This window comes from Theropithecus gelada, chromosome 4 (assembly GCF_003255815.1).
Source record: "Theropithecus gelada isolate Dixy chromosome 4, Tgel_1.0, whole genome shotgun sequence".
Lineage (NCBI taxonomy): Eukaryota > Metazoa > Chordata > Mammalia > Primates > Cercopithecidae > Theropithecus > Theropithecus gelada.
This window is the reverse complement of record NC_037671.1, coordinates 59,432,989-59,454,341: the sequence shown is the minus strand read 5'-3', so window position 1 is coordinate 59,454,341 and position 21,353 is coordinate 59,432,989. Positions and strand designations below refer to the sequence as shown.

General features: G+C 40.5%; 1 protein-coding gene across 3 annotated transcripts in view; it reads right to left on the bottom strand.

Annotated features, from left to right (window-relative positions):
- Positions 1–21,353, bottom strand: part of PRIM2 (DNA primase subunit 2) — a 388,757-nt gene that overhangs the window by 304,464 nt on the left and 62,940 nt on the right. Inside the window, exons 1-3 of one of the 3 annotated variants that reach the window (XM_025382481.1) lie at positions 7,920–8,035; positions 4,247–4,409; positions 2,271–2,374 (exon numbers count right to left, since the gene is read on the bottom strand). In XM_025382481.1, the coding sequence (XP_025238266.1) occupies positions 2,271–2,374; positions 4,247–4,400 (258 nt within the window). In that variant the 5' untranslated portion in view covers positions 4,401–4,409; positions 7,920–8,035. Of the gene's footprint in view, positions 1–2,270; positions 2,375–4,246; positions 4,410–5,156; positions 5,240–7,919; positions 8,036–21,353 lie in introns of those variants that run through there. The other 2 variants (XM_025382479.1, XM_025382480.1) reach the window with 2 other exon arrangements.

The following is a 21,353-nucleotide window of genomic DNA, read 5'->3' as shown; positions in this document are numbered from 1 at the left end:
GCAGACTCCTTCAGTTCCAAGCTTCCACATACACATGTGTGTTGCCTTCCATCTATCTCTACAAAGCATCTCCTCTTCCTGGCATGTAAAGCTATATTAGTCCCTTCTCATGCTGCTAATAAAGACATACTCAAGACTGGGTAAACCCATAAAAGGAAAGAGGTTTAACTGACTCACAGTTCCCCAGGGCTGGGGAGACCTCAGGAAACTTACAATCGTGGCAGAGGGGGAAGCAAACACGTCCTTCTTCACATGGTGGCAGTAAGGAGAAGTGCTGAGCAAAATGGGGAAAAGTCCCTTATAAAACCATCAGATCTTGTGAGAACTCACTATCTAGAACAGCAGCATGGGGGTAACTGCCCCCATGATTCAATTACCTCCCACAGGGTCCCTCCCACAACACGTGGGGATTATGGGAACTACAATTCAAGATGAGATTTGGGTGAGGACACAGCCAAATCATATGAAAAGCTAATTCCCGCACCAAAACACCGCAACCCATTTGCTTGTGCCTCTTAAAGAGCCTGACTTATCAAATACTCTCTCAAAGTTTTATCTTCAAGCTCCCCTCTTCCCCATTCTATTCTAGATCTTCTGCTCAGCTTATAAACATGTTTAAGTATCTCCTGTCATACATGTACAAATGTGTGCTTGTATATCTTCTCCTTTCCCTAAAACAACCTCTATATTCCGCCCTATTTTTCTCTTTTCAGCTACACATTTTAAAAGAGTACATCTTCTATATCCACCTCTCCACCTTCCTTCTCCAACCACTGTCATTGTTCTGGTCTCTGCCCCTATCCACAAGGGCCCATCCAGTTGCTAAATCCAATGGACACTGTACAATTCATCTTACATGATCTATCTTAAGCTTCTGAAACTATTGTGGTTAAAAGCACCACCACAGAAACAAAATACCCAGATTCAAATCTTGGCTCCACCATTTACCATCTTATGAGCTTGGGCAAATTATTCAGTCTGTGAATAAATAGGTTGTATCTGTAAAATAGGGATGATAATAATACCTACCTCATAAGACTGCTGTATGAATTACATACATGGGCTAATATATGTAATGCACTTAGAACAAGGTCTGGTATATAGTAAACATACTATTAATATAAATATCTGCTGTTGTTATTCCCTATTATCATTATTAATATCATGATCATTATTATTGAAACTCTAGCCCTCCTTGGCTTCTATGACACTACTATCCTGGTTCATCTCCTACTTCTGAGAAAGCTCCTTTCCATTCTCCTTCCCAAACTCCTCCAATTCCACTTTACCTTCAATACTGGTATTCCTCATGTCTTTACTTCCACCATCACCTCTTCTCTCTCAAATATCTTCCTAGGGTGCTCTTACCTACTCCTGGTGATTCCAACCTTCTGCTAAATCTATACTCCCACCAGATGTCTTCCTGTATATTCAGACCTGCATATCCAATTGTCCACTAGACATCTCCACAGGCACCTCAAATTCATGTTAAGAACTAAATGCTACATCTTCCAAGACTTGCTTCCCCTCCTGCATATCACATCTCAAAATATTACCACCATCCACTAATTTTCCTAACTAGAAATCTGGGTGTCATTTATAACTCTTCTCTGTCCATTCCCCCTACAATCAGTCACTAAAACCTTTTGATCCTACCTTCTTAATACCTCTTCAACCGGTCCCCTTCTCTCATTTAATTCAGACTCTCATCATTTCCAGGCTTCTAACTGGTTTCCCTCCTAACAGACATGACCCTGTCAATCTGCAGTTGGCAGTCATCTTCCCAAAATGAAAATCTAACCACATCTGTCAACATGCAGCTCCACTACTACCTCTTCTGGAAAGCCATCCCAAACCTCCCCAATCTGAGCTGCATAATTATATATGTTTTTGGAATTCCTGGAGCATGCATCTATAAACACAGTCATCGTCCTGTATTGCACGGGATACATTTGGCAATGTCTGGAAATATGTAGGGGTAGAAGCCAGAGATGCTACTGAGCATCCAACAATGCACAGGAGAGTCCCTGCAACAAGGAATTATTAGATCCAAAATGATGTTAGTCCTGAGGTTGAGAAACCCTGCCATATTATAATCATCTGACTTCATGTCAATCACCCCTAATAGACTGAAGATATCTCCAGGCAGAGATCATGATACATTAGTCTTTATAAAAGCCCAGTGCCTAATATAATACCTTTCCCACAAGTGACACTCGACACATACATATATAGAAACTGAAGGAACTTTTTTTTCCTTTTTTACTTACTCTGTAGGAAAACTTGAGCTTTCGAAGCTCACTCTCCAACTTACTCTGGTATTGTTCAGTTCCTTTCACATAGCTCACTCCAAGATTTTCAACCGATTTTAACACTAAAAAAAAGAAAAAAGGTACAAATGCAAGATAATGTTTTAAAACTAAATCCAAAACAAAATCTACGGAGGGCAATTCCATAATTACTTGTTTATAGAATATGACAAGTAATTGCCAGTTTATTTCCTGTAACTACATTATATAAACTATATATGCTTATAAGATGATAATGTCCATCTATGTGCAGAAAATATCCATGTCTCATAGCATAATCTAATACCAGGGATTCTCAATCAGGTAAGAGGGATGGATGGTGAATAATCATTCCTGTACTGAGCCGCTGTTGCTGAGGAACAGAAAAGTATGTCAGTATGGGAAAAAAACTAGGCACTCCTTGTTTGCATCCTTCATCTGTGAGCTGCCTGTTAGGCAGCAGGCGTCATTCACTTGGCATAGATTCAACAGGAAAAAAGCATCCCTTCCTTTCCTGATGAAGCCGAGGACAGAGCACAACAGTGAAGAAGAAGGGCCATCCAATCAGCCAAATGAACCATCCTGAACAGATGCTACATACTGTTCAAAGGTTCCTAAAGCACCTTATCAATCTTTCCTCAGATGAATTATTCTCTGAAGGCATTTTTGAAGTCAAGAATGAAGAACTTCTAATTGTCTCATGAACATAAACTCCATGTCCCACAGGTATGCATATCCAAATTAATTATCCTCCCCTCATTCCTACTCTTCTTCCTCCCATGCCCATCTCCATCAGCAGAGTTTCTATGCATGAGATCATCCAAGCAGGAACTTCAGCCACTCCACGCCTGCTCCCTCACTCCTCATATCCAGTCACCAAATCCTATCCATGTTACCTCCTCAGTATCCCTTAACTCTCTCCCTTCCTATCATTGCCATTGTCACTATCATAGTTCAGGCCCTTATCATTTCACCTCAAGTGCCAAACCCAGGGGACACTTTTCAATCACCGTCTTAATCCCTATGAAGTATCTGACACTGCTAAGCTTTCTAAAACCCTTTTCTCCCTTATCTTCATTCTTCCATTCAACACACAGGCACTGAGTGCCTCCTCTCTGTATTAGCAGTGCTTACCCTGCTCCTCTAAGAATGATTACCAGTGTCTCACCTTTCATTCTGATTTCCCCACAAGGATATCCTGGAACATAAACTCTGAAAACACCACTAGTGTTTCTGTTTCAATTCATGTCTAGCCCATTCTTTTCTCTAGCAACACACTGAGGATTAAGTAGGCCCCCAGGACAATGGCCACATCCTTCTTACACCCCGATATCATATCATTAGCATGGCACAAAATGCCCTCCATACTTCTCCATCCACCCTGAATTCCTGAACTTGTTACTGTTACCGCAAATATGAAATTCTCTTTCATGCTCCAAGCCTTTGTATAGGCCATTATGTCAGCTTGGAAAAACTCTTCACTTCTTCTCTGCTGGAAAATTTCTACCCATTCTTCAAGGTCCAGATCACATTTCAACTTCTCTAAGAAGCTTATTTAATCAGACTAAGTCAGTCACTCCCACTTCTTTGTTTCAACAGCACCACCATTTACTTCTAGAGCAGTTAAAATACTGAATTATGACTATTATTTTGGATGTCTGTCTCCATGTACTAGAATACAACTTCAACAAAAAATAACTTTATTCATCTCAAAATCCCTGCCACCTAGAACATAATGGCACTCAATAATATGCACTGTACAATAAATAAATGAATGAGTACCAAACCCTCAACAAATATTTCTTGAATGGATTGCTGAATGAAGGAAATGAATTATCTCAATAAATATTTGTTGAATGGATTGCTGAATGAAGGAAATAAATTATCTTCATTTATTCTCACAAAGGGTTAAGTAAGTTTCTCAAGAATATATACATTCTAATTTAAATAGTACTTACATTTAACTCTATCAATAGCCAAGTTTTCAAATTCTATTAAAGATATGTTTTCAGAAGGTGGCTGCAAGTAAAACTGAAGGCAATGAGGGTAGGAAGCATTCCTCTGGTCACCTGCCAATCTCGGCATCCTCCACTTTTTTTTGGAAAACTCCATCTTGGTCACCTTAGAAGGAAGCATATAAAAAGCATAAAATTATGGAAAATAAAGTTGGAAAAAGAAAACACGAAAAAATAATTACACAAACAGAAAAAAAAAATGGACTTGAAGGCATGCACAAAATGTTAGCAGTGGCAATTCCTGGGTGATGCCCTTCTCTCTTTTCCAGATTTTCTACAATACACCTATAATAATTTTGTAATGGGGGTGGGAGAGGCGCTAGAGCAGACGCAGGTGGTGATCCTAATTTTCAGCAACATGAAAGTCAGGTGATGTTGCCTGCTCATTACAGGCCCGTGTGTCACTGCTCCTGGATCTTTACGATCCCAAGAGTTAATATAAGGTTTTACGTGGTCTGCAATCCTGAACTTAGAGGAGAGTGCTGTAGGTTCTGGCTAAATGAGGGTCTCACTTGATGGACTGGGTCCAGTTACTCACTTTCTCTGTTATGACTCTGGGAAACAGAACAACTGTCTTTCGGAACTCCTTTTCGGGAGCATCCACAAGCGCCTTATAAAAGTTCCATCCCCAACACCTCTGCCCACTCCACTAGCAAACCTATCTGCCCCCAACTCCTCCCTGGTACCTGAGTGTCTGCCCCAACCAATCAACCAATACCCACTACTCTCAACCCGCCAAGTCTGTCCTTCTGCTCCTGCTGCCTGCAAAGTGATCCGTCTCTCCTTTCTGTCGACTTGCAAGCCTCAACAACAGGATTGCTCTCTGTCCTAAATTCGCGGGAGTTTCCCTTACCTGCAAGAATTCAAACTCGGGGAAACACAAACGCTGACAGCTACCGCTCCCGGGTGGCGGGAGAGTTCATATGAAACCGGAAGCGGAAGCGATTAGCACGGAAGGTCCGCCCTCCCCCACCTCCCCTCGGCCGCTTGGAGGGGGTTGTGCCTGGGGCTCTGGGCATGCTCAGTGAAGCGCGTCTGGGAGCTCAAGGCGTTTCATGGACTTTGGCAGCTTTAAAATGTTTGGATGTCAATGTTTTGGGGATTTCTTTTTTCCCAATTTTAAGATGCATTTCCCGTACGTGGAGTAGGTAGCTTTTAACGGTTGAAACTGGGGTGCTGAATGCTAGTGGCGAAAACTCCCATACGCCGAAAATTGAACCAATGTAAGTTCGTTTGGGGACACTAACAAATATTCCGTATATTGAGGAGAATATGGCGCTTTAACCCGCAGAGCTGGCACTCATCACTTTCAATCTGGGGAGGAATGAGGAAAAAAAGCATTAGGATCCTTTTTGCACCTAGCTCACTATTAAGGGCTCTTTTTTCCCCTCGTTTAATCTTTCAGCGACGTTTAAGGTCCTATACGGTCGTATTACCCCCATTTGGCAGATGAGGAAACAAGTTACAAGATCATCATTAGCTACATACAATACATAGTTTGAATTTCGGATTGGGCGGCAAGATCCTACTGGCAGGTTCCACGTTCAGTTCGCTCCCCGCTCCCCGCTCCCCGGCAATGCCTCGCACAGAGTAAGCGCGCGGCTGAATTATCTGTGGAATGAACTAGAATGAATGAAAGAATGAACATTTGCAGAAATCGCTCTGCAGTCTACAGGAATTAGAAGAACCCAGCCTCGGAGGGAAGATAGGGTGGAAGAAGTGGAAGCACTGGAGATAACGCGGACGTGCCGCTTACTTTCCAGATGTCTTACTGCAGTGCAGACTCACAAGCGGCGCGTCAGAGCCACCACACCAGTTCTGTCTGTAAGATTTTCGAGAACTGGAAATTAACTTCACTCGTGGCCTCTAGGAGGCGTGCCTTGCTTACAAATGTGCTGGAATGAGGCTCCGGTATAGGTAGTCGTTAGGCGATCAACTGAATGTTTTGAAATGTTCATGTTTTTAGAAATGCAAAGTACATTGAAACAATATCAAGCTTCAGAGCATCTACCCAGCCTGGACTAAACTGTGGCTGGCACTGACTTTATACCAGGACCTGTTCTAAGTGGTTTACATATCAACTCATTTTATTCTCACAACCATTTAAGATAGGCTATTCCCCCCCGCCCCCCGCCCCGACCCACCACCACTACCCGAGACAGTTTCTTGTTCTGTCGCCCACCCTGGAGTGCAGTGGAGCGATCTCGGCTCACTACAACCTCTGCCTCCCGGGTTCAAGCAATTCTCCTGCCTCAGCCTCCCGAGTAGCTGGGATCTGTAATCCCAGCTAATTTTTGTATTTTTAGTAAAGACGGGGTTTCACCATATTGGCAAGCTGGTCTCGAACTCCTGACCTCGTGATTCGCCCGCCTCGGCCTCCCAAAGGTTATTATATTAAACCTATTTTCTAGATACGGAAACTGAAGAACAGAGAAGTTAAATGAAGTCAAAAGGACACATAATGTCAGAGCCATGTTCAAACCCAGAGAAACTCTCCAGGCCCCACTGTGCTAACGATCTCACTATACTAATTCCAGTAGTATGACAGCAGAGCTTCACCTCATTTCTTCCTCTCTGTATCAAATACATAATACAAATACTTCACCTGGTCTGAAGAAGACACCTGAAAGCATATAAATTGCCTGAAAAACCAGCAGCACAGACCATAAGAATATTTACATGAATATCTTATCTCTGGGTTTCAAACAAAGTTAAATATTATAAATTACAAAGAAAAAAAATATAAAGACTTGACGATAAAAATACAAAATTACGCATGTAAAAAATTCACAAAAGTATTTTGCACTCATCAAACTAGCGAAAAGGTCTACCAAAAGTATAACATCAAAAAGGTTAATGCCATCAGGATACAAAGCAGTTAATTCATTAGGAAAAAAATCCTAAGACACAAAGAGAAAAATGGGAAAAGAAGAACAGGTAACTCATAGAAAAAATAACTAATGTTAAATATGAAAAATGTTTTTATCACTAGTGCAAATAAATTTTCTCCTGCAAAATTGTCAAGGATTTTATAATGAAACTACTCAGTGTTGCCACCTGTTTTGCTCCTCATTTAAACCCCTGAGGCTCTTTATGATTCCCATATGGTGTAGTTCTTTAAATAATTATAGCCCTCTACTACAGAAGTTCTTTATCTTTTGGCAGATTAAGAACTTCTGTAGTAGAGGGATGTAATTATGTCCATGAACCACTGGACAATGTGATGAAAGTTCTCAGAAAAATGCACCTACACACGCATCTATACTATTTCAAGAGATTCAAGATCACCATATGTGACTGGTCAAGAATTCCAGCACCACTAGGTTTTAAGCTTTCTTTGGATGAGCCCTTTTGTTCATCTTTGTGATCCCCAAAGTACTTGCTACAATATCTGCCCAATTAAAAGATGAAGTTGCCAGTGTCATTTTATGACCAACTCAGAGAAAACTGAAAATAATGTTCATGCTTAACATACCAATATCTTCCTATGTCACATAATAGCTACCTTTTCATCATATTAAAAACCGATTTTAAGCCCCTGGGAACAAAATAGCCTGTGTTTGTCAGCTATTCCAGCATTTTTGTTGTTTCTAAATGCCACAGTTTTGGTCGCTACCTCACTGTGAAGTGTGTTTTTCTGAATCCAGAGGCAATTGCAATATAAATCTGCATATCACAGTAGCAATAATGCACAGTAATGTTATACATTTCAGCAGCCATGTTCAGTAAATCACTGTGAGCTCTTTCATGTATTCACTTCATCTAAAAAAAAATGGATTGACACAATGCTCAACCCTGGCAACTGAGATTCTTGTAAATTACAGACATTGACCTCACAATCATGGGGAGGAAAACATACATAAACACATAAGGTTTACTTCCACTGAATCATAGCATCTCAAAAACAGGGACGACTGTTTCATTCATTTCTGTGACCCCAGTGCCTGGCACTCCATGGGCCCTCAACAAATACTTATGACACTGAATTGTTTTTTTTTTTTTTCTTTTGTTTTGTTTTGTTTTTTGAGACGAAGTCTTGCTCTGTCGCCCAGGCTGCAGTGCAGTAGTGCGATCTCGGCTTACTGCAACCTCCGTCTCCTGGGTTCAAGCAATTCTCCTACCTCAGCCTCCCGAGTAGCTGGGATTACAGGAGCCTGCCACCATGCCCAGCTATTTTTTGCATTTTTAGTAGAGATGAGGTTTCACCACGTTGGCCAGGCTGGTCTCAAACTCCTGACCTCAGGTGATCCGCCTGCCTCGGCCTCCCAAAGTGCTGGGATCATAGGCGTGAGCCACCGTGCCCGACCAACACTGAATTATTGAATACTGTGAGAGACGTATGAAAAAAAATGCTGGGTTCAGCTTCCCATTAAACAGATGGTTTGAATCAAATGTGACTCCAACTTATAAAACTTCAAGTCCTCATCTGAAAACTTTATACACATTCCTTCCAGAATGAGTTGGCTTCCTAGTTTAGCCTGTAATAAAGCACAGAGTACCTTCTCTGGCAGAATTTCCATGAATCATCACTGCTCAATTCAGTGCCTGCCCTGGGCATTACCCAGCTACAGACAGACTGCCCCACGTGGCATTCAACCTGAGATAACTCCTCCACAGCTCCAGAACTTCTATCCCAAAAAGTGTCACACTTACAGCTGATAATTTAGTTGCCATGCTTGGTAAATCTAAGTGAGTGTTCATTCCTCCTCTGTGCGGGGTGTGTCGCCCTAAAAACCAAAGGCGTGGTAAGCTTCTTTACTAAGTAAGCATGCTATAAACTCTAGGTCCTACCAGCTGTGTTTGCCATGAAAAGCAGAGAACAGGAGGTATTTCCAGCAAGATAGCTGACCCATAAAGGCTAAAGCAGAGTTAGCCAACCTGTGGCCCTCCACCCTCCCCATTTCACTGCCTACATCTGGGAGTTGGCTAGGAACCAACCTAAAGAAAGCACTTCATTATTTCTCCATTTGCTTTAGATTGCTTTTTTTGGTCAAAATCAAGGAGCAGGATAACTGAGAGGAAGCATATTCTTAAGGGTAGCACGGTGAAGAACCACTACCCTTCCATATATCAACATTATTTGATGTGTTCCAGAAATAGTAATTAAACACTTACTAAGTGCCAGGAAACATTTTCTATGCTGGGGATATAAGAATGATGAGAGAGCCAAAAAATCCTGCTCTCATAAAACTTCTAATGGGAAAGAGAGACAATAAACAAGTTAAAGGCATAAATCATTATGTTAGATAACAACTACTAAACAAAAAAAAATTAATCAGAAAAGAAAAATGTAAAGTTTTGTAAGGAGATATTGAAATTTTAGAAAGGATAACCAGGAAAGGCTGGCTAAGAATGTGGCCATGAAACAGACCAGAAGAAAACTTGGGATTTAGTTATGTCTATCTTTAGGAGAATAGCCTTTCAGATAGATGGAAGGCCAATCTTAATTCACTAGTATTTAAGACATTATGGTATTGGTACAAGAATAAAGTCATCAATCAATGGAACAGAATAGAAAACCCAAACATGTTCCCACACCTATGAGGAAACTTGGTGTATGACAGATCCACTGTACAAATCAATGGAACAAAAAATAGACAATTGTAAATGGTGCTGGGACAACTGGCTGTCTATAGGGAGGGAAAAATGTATTCCCTACCTCCTACTATATAAAAAATCAATTCCAGATGATTTAAGAACTTGTATATGAAAGCCAAAATTTTAAGAATTTAAAACAAATATATATAGACAGTCTTTATGGTCTTGATGGTCCAAAGAATTTATTAAACAAGACATTAAGAAAAAGCATAAGCAGTTCTGGAGTTGGGTAATGGTAATGGTTGCACAATAATGTGAATGTAGGTAATGCCACTGAACTATACACTTACAAATGGTTAAAATGGTAAATTTTGTGTTATGTATATTTTAATTTTTTTTTTAAAAAAAGCAAGCTAAAAAGAGAAAGATTGATCATTTTAACTACATTAAAATTGAGAATTTAAGGGATTTTGCATGGGTAGGGAGTTTCTGTTCATTTGTTTTTTTAAGACAGGGTTTCCTGTTGCCCAGGCTGGAGTGCAGTGATGTGATCACTGCCCACTGCAGCCTCCACCTCCTGGGCTCAAGCAGTCCTCCCACCTGAGCCTCTCAAATACCTAGGACTGCAGGCACAAGCCACCAAGACTGGCTGATTTTTAGACTTTTTTGTAGAGATGTGGCTGCACTATGTTGCTCAGGCTCATCTTGAACTTCTGGACTCAAGCAATTCTCCCGCCTCGGCCTCCCAAAGTGCTGAGATTTTAGGCATAAGCCACCACACTTGACCTTTTTAAAAGTACATAAAAGTTTTTAAAGTACATAAAATACAGTTTTTTGTGATCCACAAATTGGGAGATGATAAAATTAACACAGGGTCAGTGTTAGTATCAAGATATAGAAAGGGAACCTGAACAAGTATTTCACAATGAAGGAAATGTAAATGATCAATAAACATATGGAAATATGTTTAATTACATTAGTAATTGGAGAAATGCAAATTAAAACCACAATGAGATAATATTCTACAGGTGCCAGATGGACAAAAGTTTCAAAGTTTGAAAATATTGCGTGTTGACTAGGAACTCATATGCTGTAGGTAAAAGTGTTAATTGATACAACTACTTTGGAAAATGTGGCATTACCTGGTAAATTTGAAAACATCTGACCCTTTATCCCACTATGTGATTCTAGTCTAAGTATATTCTCTAGAGAAAGTTTTGAGCATAGACATCAAAACACATGGACAAGAACATTCGTGGCAATATCAAAATAGTAAAACACTGGAAACCATCCATCATCAGAAATGGATAAATTGGGCTGGGCACAGTGGCTCACACCTGTAATCCAACACTATGGGAGGCTGAGGAGGGTGGAACACTTGAGCCCAGGAGTTTGAAACCAGCCTGAGCAACACGGTGAAACCCTGCCTCTACAAAAAATACAAAAATTAGCCAGATATGGTAGCGCGAGCCTGTAGTCCCAGCTACTCTGGAGGCTGAGGTGGGAGGATCACCTGAGGCTGGGAGGCTGCAGTGAGCCATGACCCTGCCACTGCACTCCTGCTGGGAGACACAGCAAGACCTTGTCTCAAAAAAAAAAAAGAGAGAGAGATAAAAGGAAAAAGAAATAGATAAATAAATAAATTCTGGTGTATTCATACAATGGATTTTTTTAAGTAAAAAATGAGTGAACTACTACAATTACAGTAATCATATCGACATGGATGAATCATATAAATATAATGTTAACTAAAAAAGCAAGTCATAGGACAATACCGTATATGCCGGATATTTTCCATTTCCCACCCCATCACCTAAAACCACTCTAGCCCCCTCCCCTGCTCTCTGTTCCTAAACGAATGGACCACATAAACGGATTTCTGTGCTTTCTGCTTCCAGTTAGGTTAGGTCAATTAAAAGCCCCAAAAGGAAATAGGAAGAAGAGAAGAAAGTGAGATCAATGTATTTATCCCCACAGCTGCCTCCCTGCAAGGCCACCTGTGTCCCTCAACCTGTCATTGCTTCTCTCAAGGTGGCAATGGACTCTAAAGGACTCTCTCACTTTGGGTCTGGTTTTCCTCTACCTTTCAGGCCTAGAGACAGTAACATATTGACTTCAAGTAAGCCCTGCTTAATTGTACTATCTATTGTGGTTCCCTACTCCCACACCTTTGTAAATAATCTCTACAAAAAAAACCCATCCTTGAATTAGCATTATCTTTATTTATTTTTATTTTTTATTTTTTGAGACAGAATCTTGCTCTGTCGCCCAGACTGGAATGCAGTAACACGATCTTGATCTCGGCTCACTGCAACCTCCGCCTCCTGAGTTCAAGCGATTCTCCTGCCTCAGCCTCCCAAGTAGCTGGGACTACAGGCACATGCCACCACGCCCAGCTAATTTGTGTATTTTTAGTAGAGAGAGGGTTTCACCATGTTGGCTAGGCTGGTCTCAAACTCCTGACCTCATGATCCGCCCGCCTTGGCCTCCCAAAGTGCTGGGATTACAGGCGTGAGCCACTGCGCCCGGCCAAATTAGCCTATTTTGAGTATGCCATCTGTTCCTCATTGAACCATGACTGGTACTATTCAGCATTTTTATAAAAGCTTTTTGAAAGTGGAATAATACATACTGGAGTACATACTGTCAGTGGGAAATGATCAAATTCAAGATAGTGGCTAACCCTGGGGAGAAGAAAGAAGATGCACAGGTGGGGACCTTCGGCCCTCTCTTTTCTCTCCCTGTTAGACCCAAGACAGATCTAACATTGTAATGGAGGCTGAGGTTTCAGGGCACGGACTGCTGATGCCTCAGTGGGGAAGTTTCCTGCAGAGCACATATATTTGTTAGGTCCCCTGACAACTCCTGTGCATAGATCTGGGAAGGGAGCGAACCCTGACAATACAGTTCCTCTTCCTTATCTGTCTCCCTTGTCTCTGAATCTCTCTGGTGCCAGGATGCAAAGGTCCTTTTTACTAAGTCAACATCCTCACCTAAATTCTTACCACAACTTGATGGCGAATTTCGTCTCTTGCTGTAATGACACGGTCGGGAGTCACCTGAACCTCCCAGACAGAATTCATCCCACCTGGAGCTTCACAGCATCCTAGACGCATCTGAGAGATGATCGTGGGAAGCATTTGGATGTACTAGTCTGGCCCTCTCATTTGGTGTACCATACTTTGGCACTGAGTCTGGCCGCAGGATGGAAGGAAGAGACACACAGGATAGGAACCATATGGAGTTTAATCCAATATCTTTGCTTTGAGTTTTTCCATATGGTAAGTGAGGTTAGTGGTGGTATGAAGCGAAATGAATCTCACCCTGAACATAGTATTCAGCAAAACCGTTCACTCTTGGTGTTATCTATAGATACAGAGGACTAAAAAAGAGTGCAGGAAAAAAAAATCTCACCTTGGTTTAGCCATAGGGAAATAATTTTCAATAGTGGTATTTATGAGCACCATTTATTTATGGATAATGACTCTATGACCCACAGCTTCAGGCATTTCATTGCTGTGTGTCAGATTAACTTTTTGGCAGAACTTATTTTATTACAGTACTAATTATTCATGCCAGCTTAGAGCATCTGAAGATCATAAGAAATACTTATTTTTAGTAAGAACATAACACAATATGGTGCCTAACAATTTAGTAGAATATCCCTGATTGTTCTTTCCCTATTTAAATTTAAGCCAGACTAAAATCTACTTGAAGACCCATCTACCCAGAATCATCTTATTTGTGTTTAAAAGAATTGAAGAAAGGAGCCTAAGAAAAGAATCTAAGTAACAAAGAAACTACCTTCAAATACAATTTCACTTTATGCTCTATAATTGATGGCACTTTTCAATGTTCTGTTCTAAAACGACTTAGTTATTTCACATGAATCCATCTCGATCCTGGTAGCATCAGTTGCTCTCTGTTTGAGCTGAAACGATTCTGAATATTTGAGTTTTTAACATGAGACTGATTATTTGATCATGAGCTCCTTGAGACCAAGCAGACTGTCTTGCCCATTTCTGCACCCCTGCCTCTACCATAGTCCCTGACATAGACCAGACAGTCCAAAGCTGTCGGCTGAACTTAATTGAACTTCTCTGTACTTATCCCTAATTCCAGATGGGCTTACATACACTTTATGATGTAATCCTTCACAGAAGACGTGTTTTCACTCTAGATTCTGGCTTTCCTATTGAAATTCCTGATCGCAATATTTTCTCTCAGTTGGCTGATTTTTGAAAACTGAAGTAGGTGTAAATATGATCCTGTTATAATGCCAAGATTGAATTCCAACTTGATTAGCTGATAATCACATCCAAAAGTTCGTATTCTCAGTGAGAAAACAATATTAACATTTCAGAAAGTGGAAATTAGAGACAAATAATAAATCTTCCTTTCTCTGACTAATCAATACTTGAAGATCAATGTTGAGAGCTATCCAGAGTACAGAGAGGAAACGGACTTTCCTGATGCATGTGGGATCACTTCATCTGCATTTTCGTCTCTTTGAGCAACAAAATATAATCTATCACTTAGGAACCAAGTAGTAAAAACTTTATCTTTCTATAGGGAACATGATTTTTTCCTATGAGGTTAATTATTTTAGGGTCAGTGCCCTAGTAGTAGTTGAGTATGTACTTGGGACTACACCCTAGACTTCTCACCTACTTCTACTGCTTCTCACCTAGGCATCTCACCAACTGCTTTCTTTAAGGGTCTCTGCCCCACAGTGCCCCAGGGAACGGCCCCAAATCAAATGCTTCAGTTTCTTTCACAGGGAAGGGGTCCTTTCCCCTCCCCACTCAACACCTCCTCCTCCTCACCTAACCCACACACAGAACCAGGCCACACAGGCAACTCTTAGAACCAAGGTCAGTCTTCCCCAGAGTACAGTTATGAAGCAATTATGTTGTTTTGTGCTTTCTCCAGTAGAATGACAGGAGCAGCTGTTTTTCTAGAAACTGATTAATGACCTTCACTGTGGGAATTTTCTGTCTGCTGTGTAGAGTTAATGCAATCTTTTTTATTGTCTAGTAAGTCCAGATCTTTCCAATTATATTTGTTTCATAATAATAATAATACAGTATTGGCACTTGTAAAGCATACTATAGTTTTCAAAGCAATTTCATTTGTATGATTTAACCCAGGATTTCTCCAACCAATTGATTCTCTGGGGTCCCTTCATTTTATTATAATTTCCTTTTTATTCTTTCCATTTTTTTCCATTCATTTTTATGATAAGTTTCATAAAAAGCATATCCTGGGTCATCTGGATGACGTGTTATTTCCAAATTGTACCATATGCCAGCCACTCATGTGACCCCAGTGGGATTGGTGACACATATGAGCATCTGAAATGACACAGCTTGGCTTAAAATGTACTGGTAAACATAGCTAGCTAGCTGATCAAAGATTTGCAGGCTATAAAGTAAAAATATCAACCATCACCCTACATCATTATTGCTTTCAATTTGGATTGTTTTCCCCCAACAATTATAAAGACAGAAGTAGGCTGGGTGCAGGCCGGGCGCGGTGGCTCAAGCCTGTAATCCCAGCACTTTGGGAGGCCGAGACAGGCGGATCACGAGGTCAGGAGATCGAGACCATCCTGGCTAACACGGTGAAACCCCGTCTCTACTAAAAAAATACAAAAAAACTAGCCAGGCGAGGTGGCGGGCGCCTGTAGTCCCAGCTACTCAGGAGGCTGAGGCAGGAGAATGGCGTAAACCCGGGAGGCGGAGCTTGCAGTGAGCTGAGATCCGGCCACTGCACTCCAGCCTGGGCGACAGAGCCAGACTCCATCTCAAAAAAAAAAAAAAAAAGTAGGCTGGGTGCAGAGGCTCAGGCCTGTAATCCCAGCACTTTTGGAGGCTTAGGTGGGCAGATCACCCAAGGTCAGGAGTTCAAGACCAGCCTGGTCAACATGGTGAAACCCCATCTCTACTAAAAATACAAAAACAGAAACAAACAAACAAAAAAACTAGCTGAGCATGGTGGCGGGCACCTGTAATCACAGCTACTTGGGAGGCTGAGGCAGGAGAATCATTTGAATCAGGGAGGCAGAGGTTGCAGTGAGCCAAGATCACGCCACTGCACTCCAGCCTTGGCAACAGAGGGAGACTTCATCTCAAAAAAAATAAAAAATAAAAAAATTAATCAATTGAAAAAGACATAAGGGAGGCTGCCCAGGTTATCCAGCCAGTGCTTTACTGGTATCACAAGTGGAAGTAGTGTTCTGATTCTGTCTCTGTATGTGCCAAATTACAACAGTATGCAAGTAGTATCTATTACAATAAATATACAGTGAAAGATTTTCCAGTCAGATTTTCTCTTGCATTTTGGAGTGAACAATTAAATTGGCCCACCAATAAATTGTAGTGGATAAAAACAAAATCATTTTTAAAATCTAAATAAATAACTATGATGATGCCAGTGATTCAGATGATAATCTATTGCACTCAAAAAAAAAATCATGTAAAAAAATAAGTGACTAAATCTTCCTATCATTAACCTCGACATATGCTCTTCAATTTCAGCAAAGCATTATCTAGCAAATTAAATTAACGTCAATTTTAATTATATTGGTTTTTATCATTTGGCTTGTATTTAATATGTAAATGTATTTGACTTTTATGTGCATATTTCAGCCATAAACATATAAAAACTTAGCTTTTATGTGGACATATTAGCTATAAACATAGAAAGACATAGCAATAACCATGACATAAAAATCATAGACATCAACTCTGGTTATTCTAATAATCTAAATATTTTCTTCCTCTTAAGGACTTTTTTACATTACTTTACATTACTCAAGTTTGAGAATTATAAGTTTAATCCTAAAATAGGTTAACAGGAAATCTTTTGATTTATAACGCTACTCATAGAATAAGTGCACCTTCAGTAACTTAAAACGGTTTTTGACAAATTTAGAAATCTTGAAACTATCTTCTTTAAAAAAAAATCAATTATTACTTTCCACTTCAACAGACATTTTATTTGAATAATGGACTCTTATGACTGAGTTCTTTCCAGAATGCACTGGCTTAGGGAAAGAAGCACTAGGCCTTTCGAGTATTTATTTTGTGGAAGATAAACAACATTGTTATATAAGGCACTCTTCCAAATAGCTTAAGGTTGTTTAGAACATCCATTAACCCTAATGGAGTTACAAAATATTAAGGCAGAAAAATATGCTTTAGTAGTTATGCCTTTGAGAGGCTAGAGGCTAAATAAATAAAATGTCTTAGCGATGACATTTTATATATTTATTTCTTAACCCTATGTGGATAACCACATAATTTTCCTATATCTGTTAGACACCTAATTTTTAATGTACAATTTAAAACTCAACAACTACCTTAAAATCAATTAAACCCATGGAAAAGTGCTGGGAAAAACACTGAAAAGTAAAAAATGCCGTCTAATGATTCAAGTATGTACTTAAACGCTGCTCTTAAAGACTCAAGAGTTAACCTGGAATGAATCTATCTCGCGCTCTCTCTCTCTCTGTCTCTCTCTCTCTCTCTCTCCATATTCTAACTTTTATATATTTTTTTCAAATGAAACTCTGCTCAAAAACTAAATTGATAACAAAATTACTTAGCAGATATTAATATTTAAAATGTGTTTCTTTTCCTAAAATATTTTATATTTTGAGCATAAAAGGCCCAGGTGAGGCAGTATTTCATATTTGGGGGCTTGAATTTGGAAGCGAAAGTTTAAATTTGAAAGCAAGAATCTTGTGACCCCTCAGGGTGAGACTGAAAGTTCTGTCTTAGCTTTTGGCCTCCCAGCCAGTAAATAGGAATGTCTTCTGAAGTGCCTGTCCTGAATAGGTGCCATGGAGAAAGCAAGGAAAAGCAGAACCAGAGTTACATCACATTCAGTCTGAACTCATTCTTGACTTCAACACTCACAGAATCAATCATCTACGGGTTTAGTGTCAGGTATATTTCTCCCATTCTTTTTCTGTTGTTGTTGTTATTGAGACAGAGTCTTCACCATGTTCGCCAGGCTGGTCTCAAACTCCTGACCTCAAGTGATCTGCCTGCCTCGGCCTCCCAAAGTGCTGGGATTACAGGCATAAGCCACCATGCCCAGCCAACTTTCCCACTTTTAAGACTACCATACTTGACTATGATTTGAGCTCAGGGCCAACCTGGGTTTCAGCTCTGACAACGGTCTTTCAAAAGAGAGGTAGGAAGGATAATAAAAGAAGAAAAAAGGTCCTATCCACACTAGGTACTGAAGCAGTGGTATCCTGTGCTTAGGACAGTCAGATCTTACTTCTGTTTTTACAACAAAGACCTTTAAGCAAAAATAAATAAATAGCCCTAAAGCATCATGTGTTTGAAATCAGTTACCTATTTCTCCAAAATCTCCTTCTCTCACAGCAACATTACTATTAGGATGGAAAATTTAACTGGCAACTTTCCCTATCCCTTTTTGATAAGAGGGAAACCTTTTGAATCGAGATACTTTAATAAAGAAATAAAGGTACTTCTTGATCCGCCTGCCTCGGCCTCCCAAAGTGCCGAGATTAGTGGTGTGAGCCCCTGCACCCGGCCAGGGACTGTTGTTTCTAAAGGCCGAACCAGAACTATGCTAGTACAGAAAATAGCAACCCGATTTTAAACTATGATTTATTAAAGAAAAATTAATGTATAACTTTGAAAAATGTGCTCATTTAAGTCAACTAATAAAGAAACCAACAGCCTCATCACTCTTACCTATGGGAAGATTGAGTTCAAACTAGAAGGCACACAGTAAACTATACTCAAGGGTCCGAAGCCCATCCATTATCCGGTTTTCAGATCCCTCAACATGCACACACTCACGACATACACACACACGAGCTCACACAGGCACATGAGACAGGACAGCAATGAACAGCAAGTATCCTTGCCCACTCAGAGCTGAAGCCCAGGACGTTATTCTATTCTAGATCTCCTCTCATGCAGAGGAGCTGAAGGTTCTCAAGAGGGGCTAAAGTTCCTGGACTAAGATACTTCAGGCACTAGGTGCTTGTGAGGACAGAGGGAGTATAGGGTGCAGATGCAACTATAAGGGCTGAAAAGCCAAGTCCAAAATGGACAATGCATCTGCAGGCCTTGGCTCCTGATGCAGGGAAAGTCCGAGAGGGCTTAAACTTCAACACTTGTCCCTCTCATATTGTAAGTTCTTTTTGAAATTACCCTTACCCTTCAGTAAATAGCTTCATATTGAAATATAGAGTGAACACAGTGAAGAAAAAGTTGGGGGGTCGGATGGGAGGGTGTCTGCTCCATTTCCCTCTCCCCAGGGTTTAGCAGATCAGTCCTTCTGTGGATTTGCCAAGTGGTGCTTGGCAAAAGAAAGAGACTCATATGCTAAACCACCACTTCCACTGCCTGCAGAATAAATTAAACCCCTCTGCCCCTGAGGAGCACCTCCATTTATTTATTTATTATTCCAGCAAGGTTCTGCTACTTTAAAGACACACCCTCAACTTAGGTAAAATCACTGAAGAGTAAATCAGAAAATGTAAGAGAAAAGAAGTGGAATATAGATTCTCAGCTCTCCTCTCTATATCCAAACATGAGTATTTCGGCTCATCTGTCTCCTATATCCCTCCCTTTAAGTAACTCCAAAATAATCAGGCTCAATTCTTCATTGGTTTCAAAATGTGTATCTATCCATTGATTCATTTAACAAAAAATTGTTGGATGCCGAGCATGGGGTGGACTGGAAAAGAAGGCAAGATAGGATACAAGGAGCTCAGGAAGTTATCACCTCGGACATTTTAGTCCAGGACAATTCCTAAATGCTGACCCTAGAACCATTGATGGCATGGGGTCGGTCTGCTTAAAATGAGTAAAAAAAGAACCACAGGTATAGAAATGTAACTAATGCAAGGTTGGGAAAGTTTTTTTTTCTGAGAATATGTCCTCTTATTGTTAAAATGTCCTTTCTTTTATTAATATGAGATGGTATAATAAGGAGATTTTATTTTTTTATTTTACCAAGTTGAAAATTCTATCAGTTAATCAAACTTTTTAGTTTCATAAAATCATAAAATTTGATAATACACATTAAAGCCCCAAATAAACCTTAGCATTTTATAATAGATTATAGTTTATAAAGGGTATGTGCATTATCTCACTGAATTCCTACCTTCCCCTTGAACACACACACACGCACACATACACACACACACACATACACGCACACAGAAAAAGAGAGAGAGAGAGAGACAGAGAGAAAGAGAGAGAAATTCAGGCACAGAAAGAATTGTTCACAGTAGTAGGGCTAGTAAGTACAAAGGAAAGATGAAAACTCAGGCCTTTAGATTTGAATCCTAGTGTAATAAATAGTGTGAAGTTATAATTGGCAGGACTTGGTGACAGATGGAATAAGGGAGAAGAGGGTGGGGGAGGCAGGAAAAGCAAGGCAGGCAGAGAGGAGAATGCAGAATCAAAATGATTCAGGTTTTGTTTGTTTTAGGTTTGATTTTCTCCTATAACTGCTTCATTCTAAAATGCATTTTCTTCATGTTATTTTAAATTATGTAGCAGCACATTCTTTTGGGCTCGAAAGTCATCTTACACAAATGAAAATAAATTAGTAAGATGGCAATATTTATTATTTAAAGGAAGCAAATGCTTCTCATAATTTGGAGGGAGAGGGGAATGAAGGGGAATCCACTACTTTATATGAGGGTCCAGTTTTGTAGCTGTTAAAATTTTGCTCTCCATTGTGACATGCAACCCTCTTAATTTCTGCCGGGAGCCCTGCTTCCCAGGGCCATCCCCCTGAAGGCTCCATTTGCGCCCAGCCTTCCCAAGCTTCCACTCCTCATCTCTTTGTTCTCATCATTCCCTCAGCACAGTGTACCAGTCTGTGAATTGATGTCTTTTTTTAAAAAACGAATGTCTAAAGTTTGTTTGTTGCTGCTGTTGATGATGATGTTGTTTTGTTTTGTTTTGTTTTGAGATAGAGTCTCACCCTGTCCTCCAGGCTGGAATGCAATGGCGCGATCTTGGCTCACTGCAACCTCCACCTCCCAGGTTCAAGTAATTCTCCTGCCTCAGCCTCCCGAGTAGCTGGGACTACAGGCACACACCACTATGCCCAGCTAATTTTTTATATCTTTAGTAGAGACGTGTTTTCTCCACATTGGCCCTGCTGGTCTCGAACTCCTGAGCTCTTGATCTGCTCTCCTCAGCTTACGGAAGTGCTAGGACTACAGGCGTGAGCCACCGCACCAGACCAAATGTCTCAAGTTTTTATTACTTTTCACTTCAGAATAAGTTCAGGTGTGCAAAAAGTGAGAAGTAGGCCGGGCGCGGTGGCTCACGCCTGTAATCCCAGCACTTTGGGAGGCCCAGGCAGGTATATCACGAGGTCAGGAGATCGAGACCACACTGGCTAACACAGTGAAACCCCGTCTCTACTAAAAAATACAAAAAAATTAGCCGGACCTGGTGGCGGGCACCTGTAGTCCCAGCTACTTGGGAGGCTGAGGCAG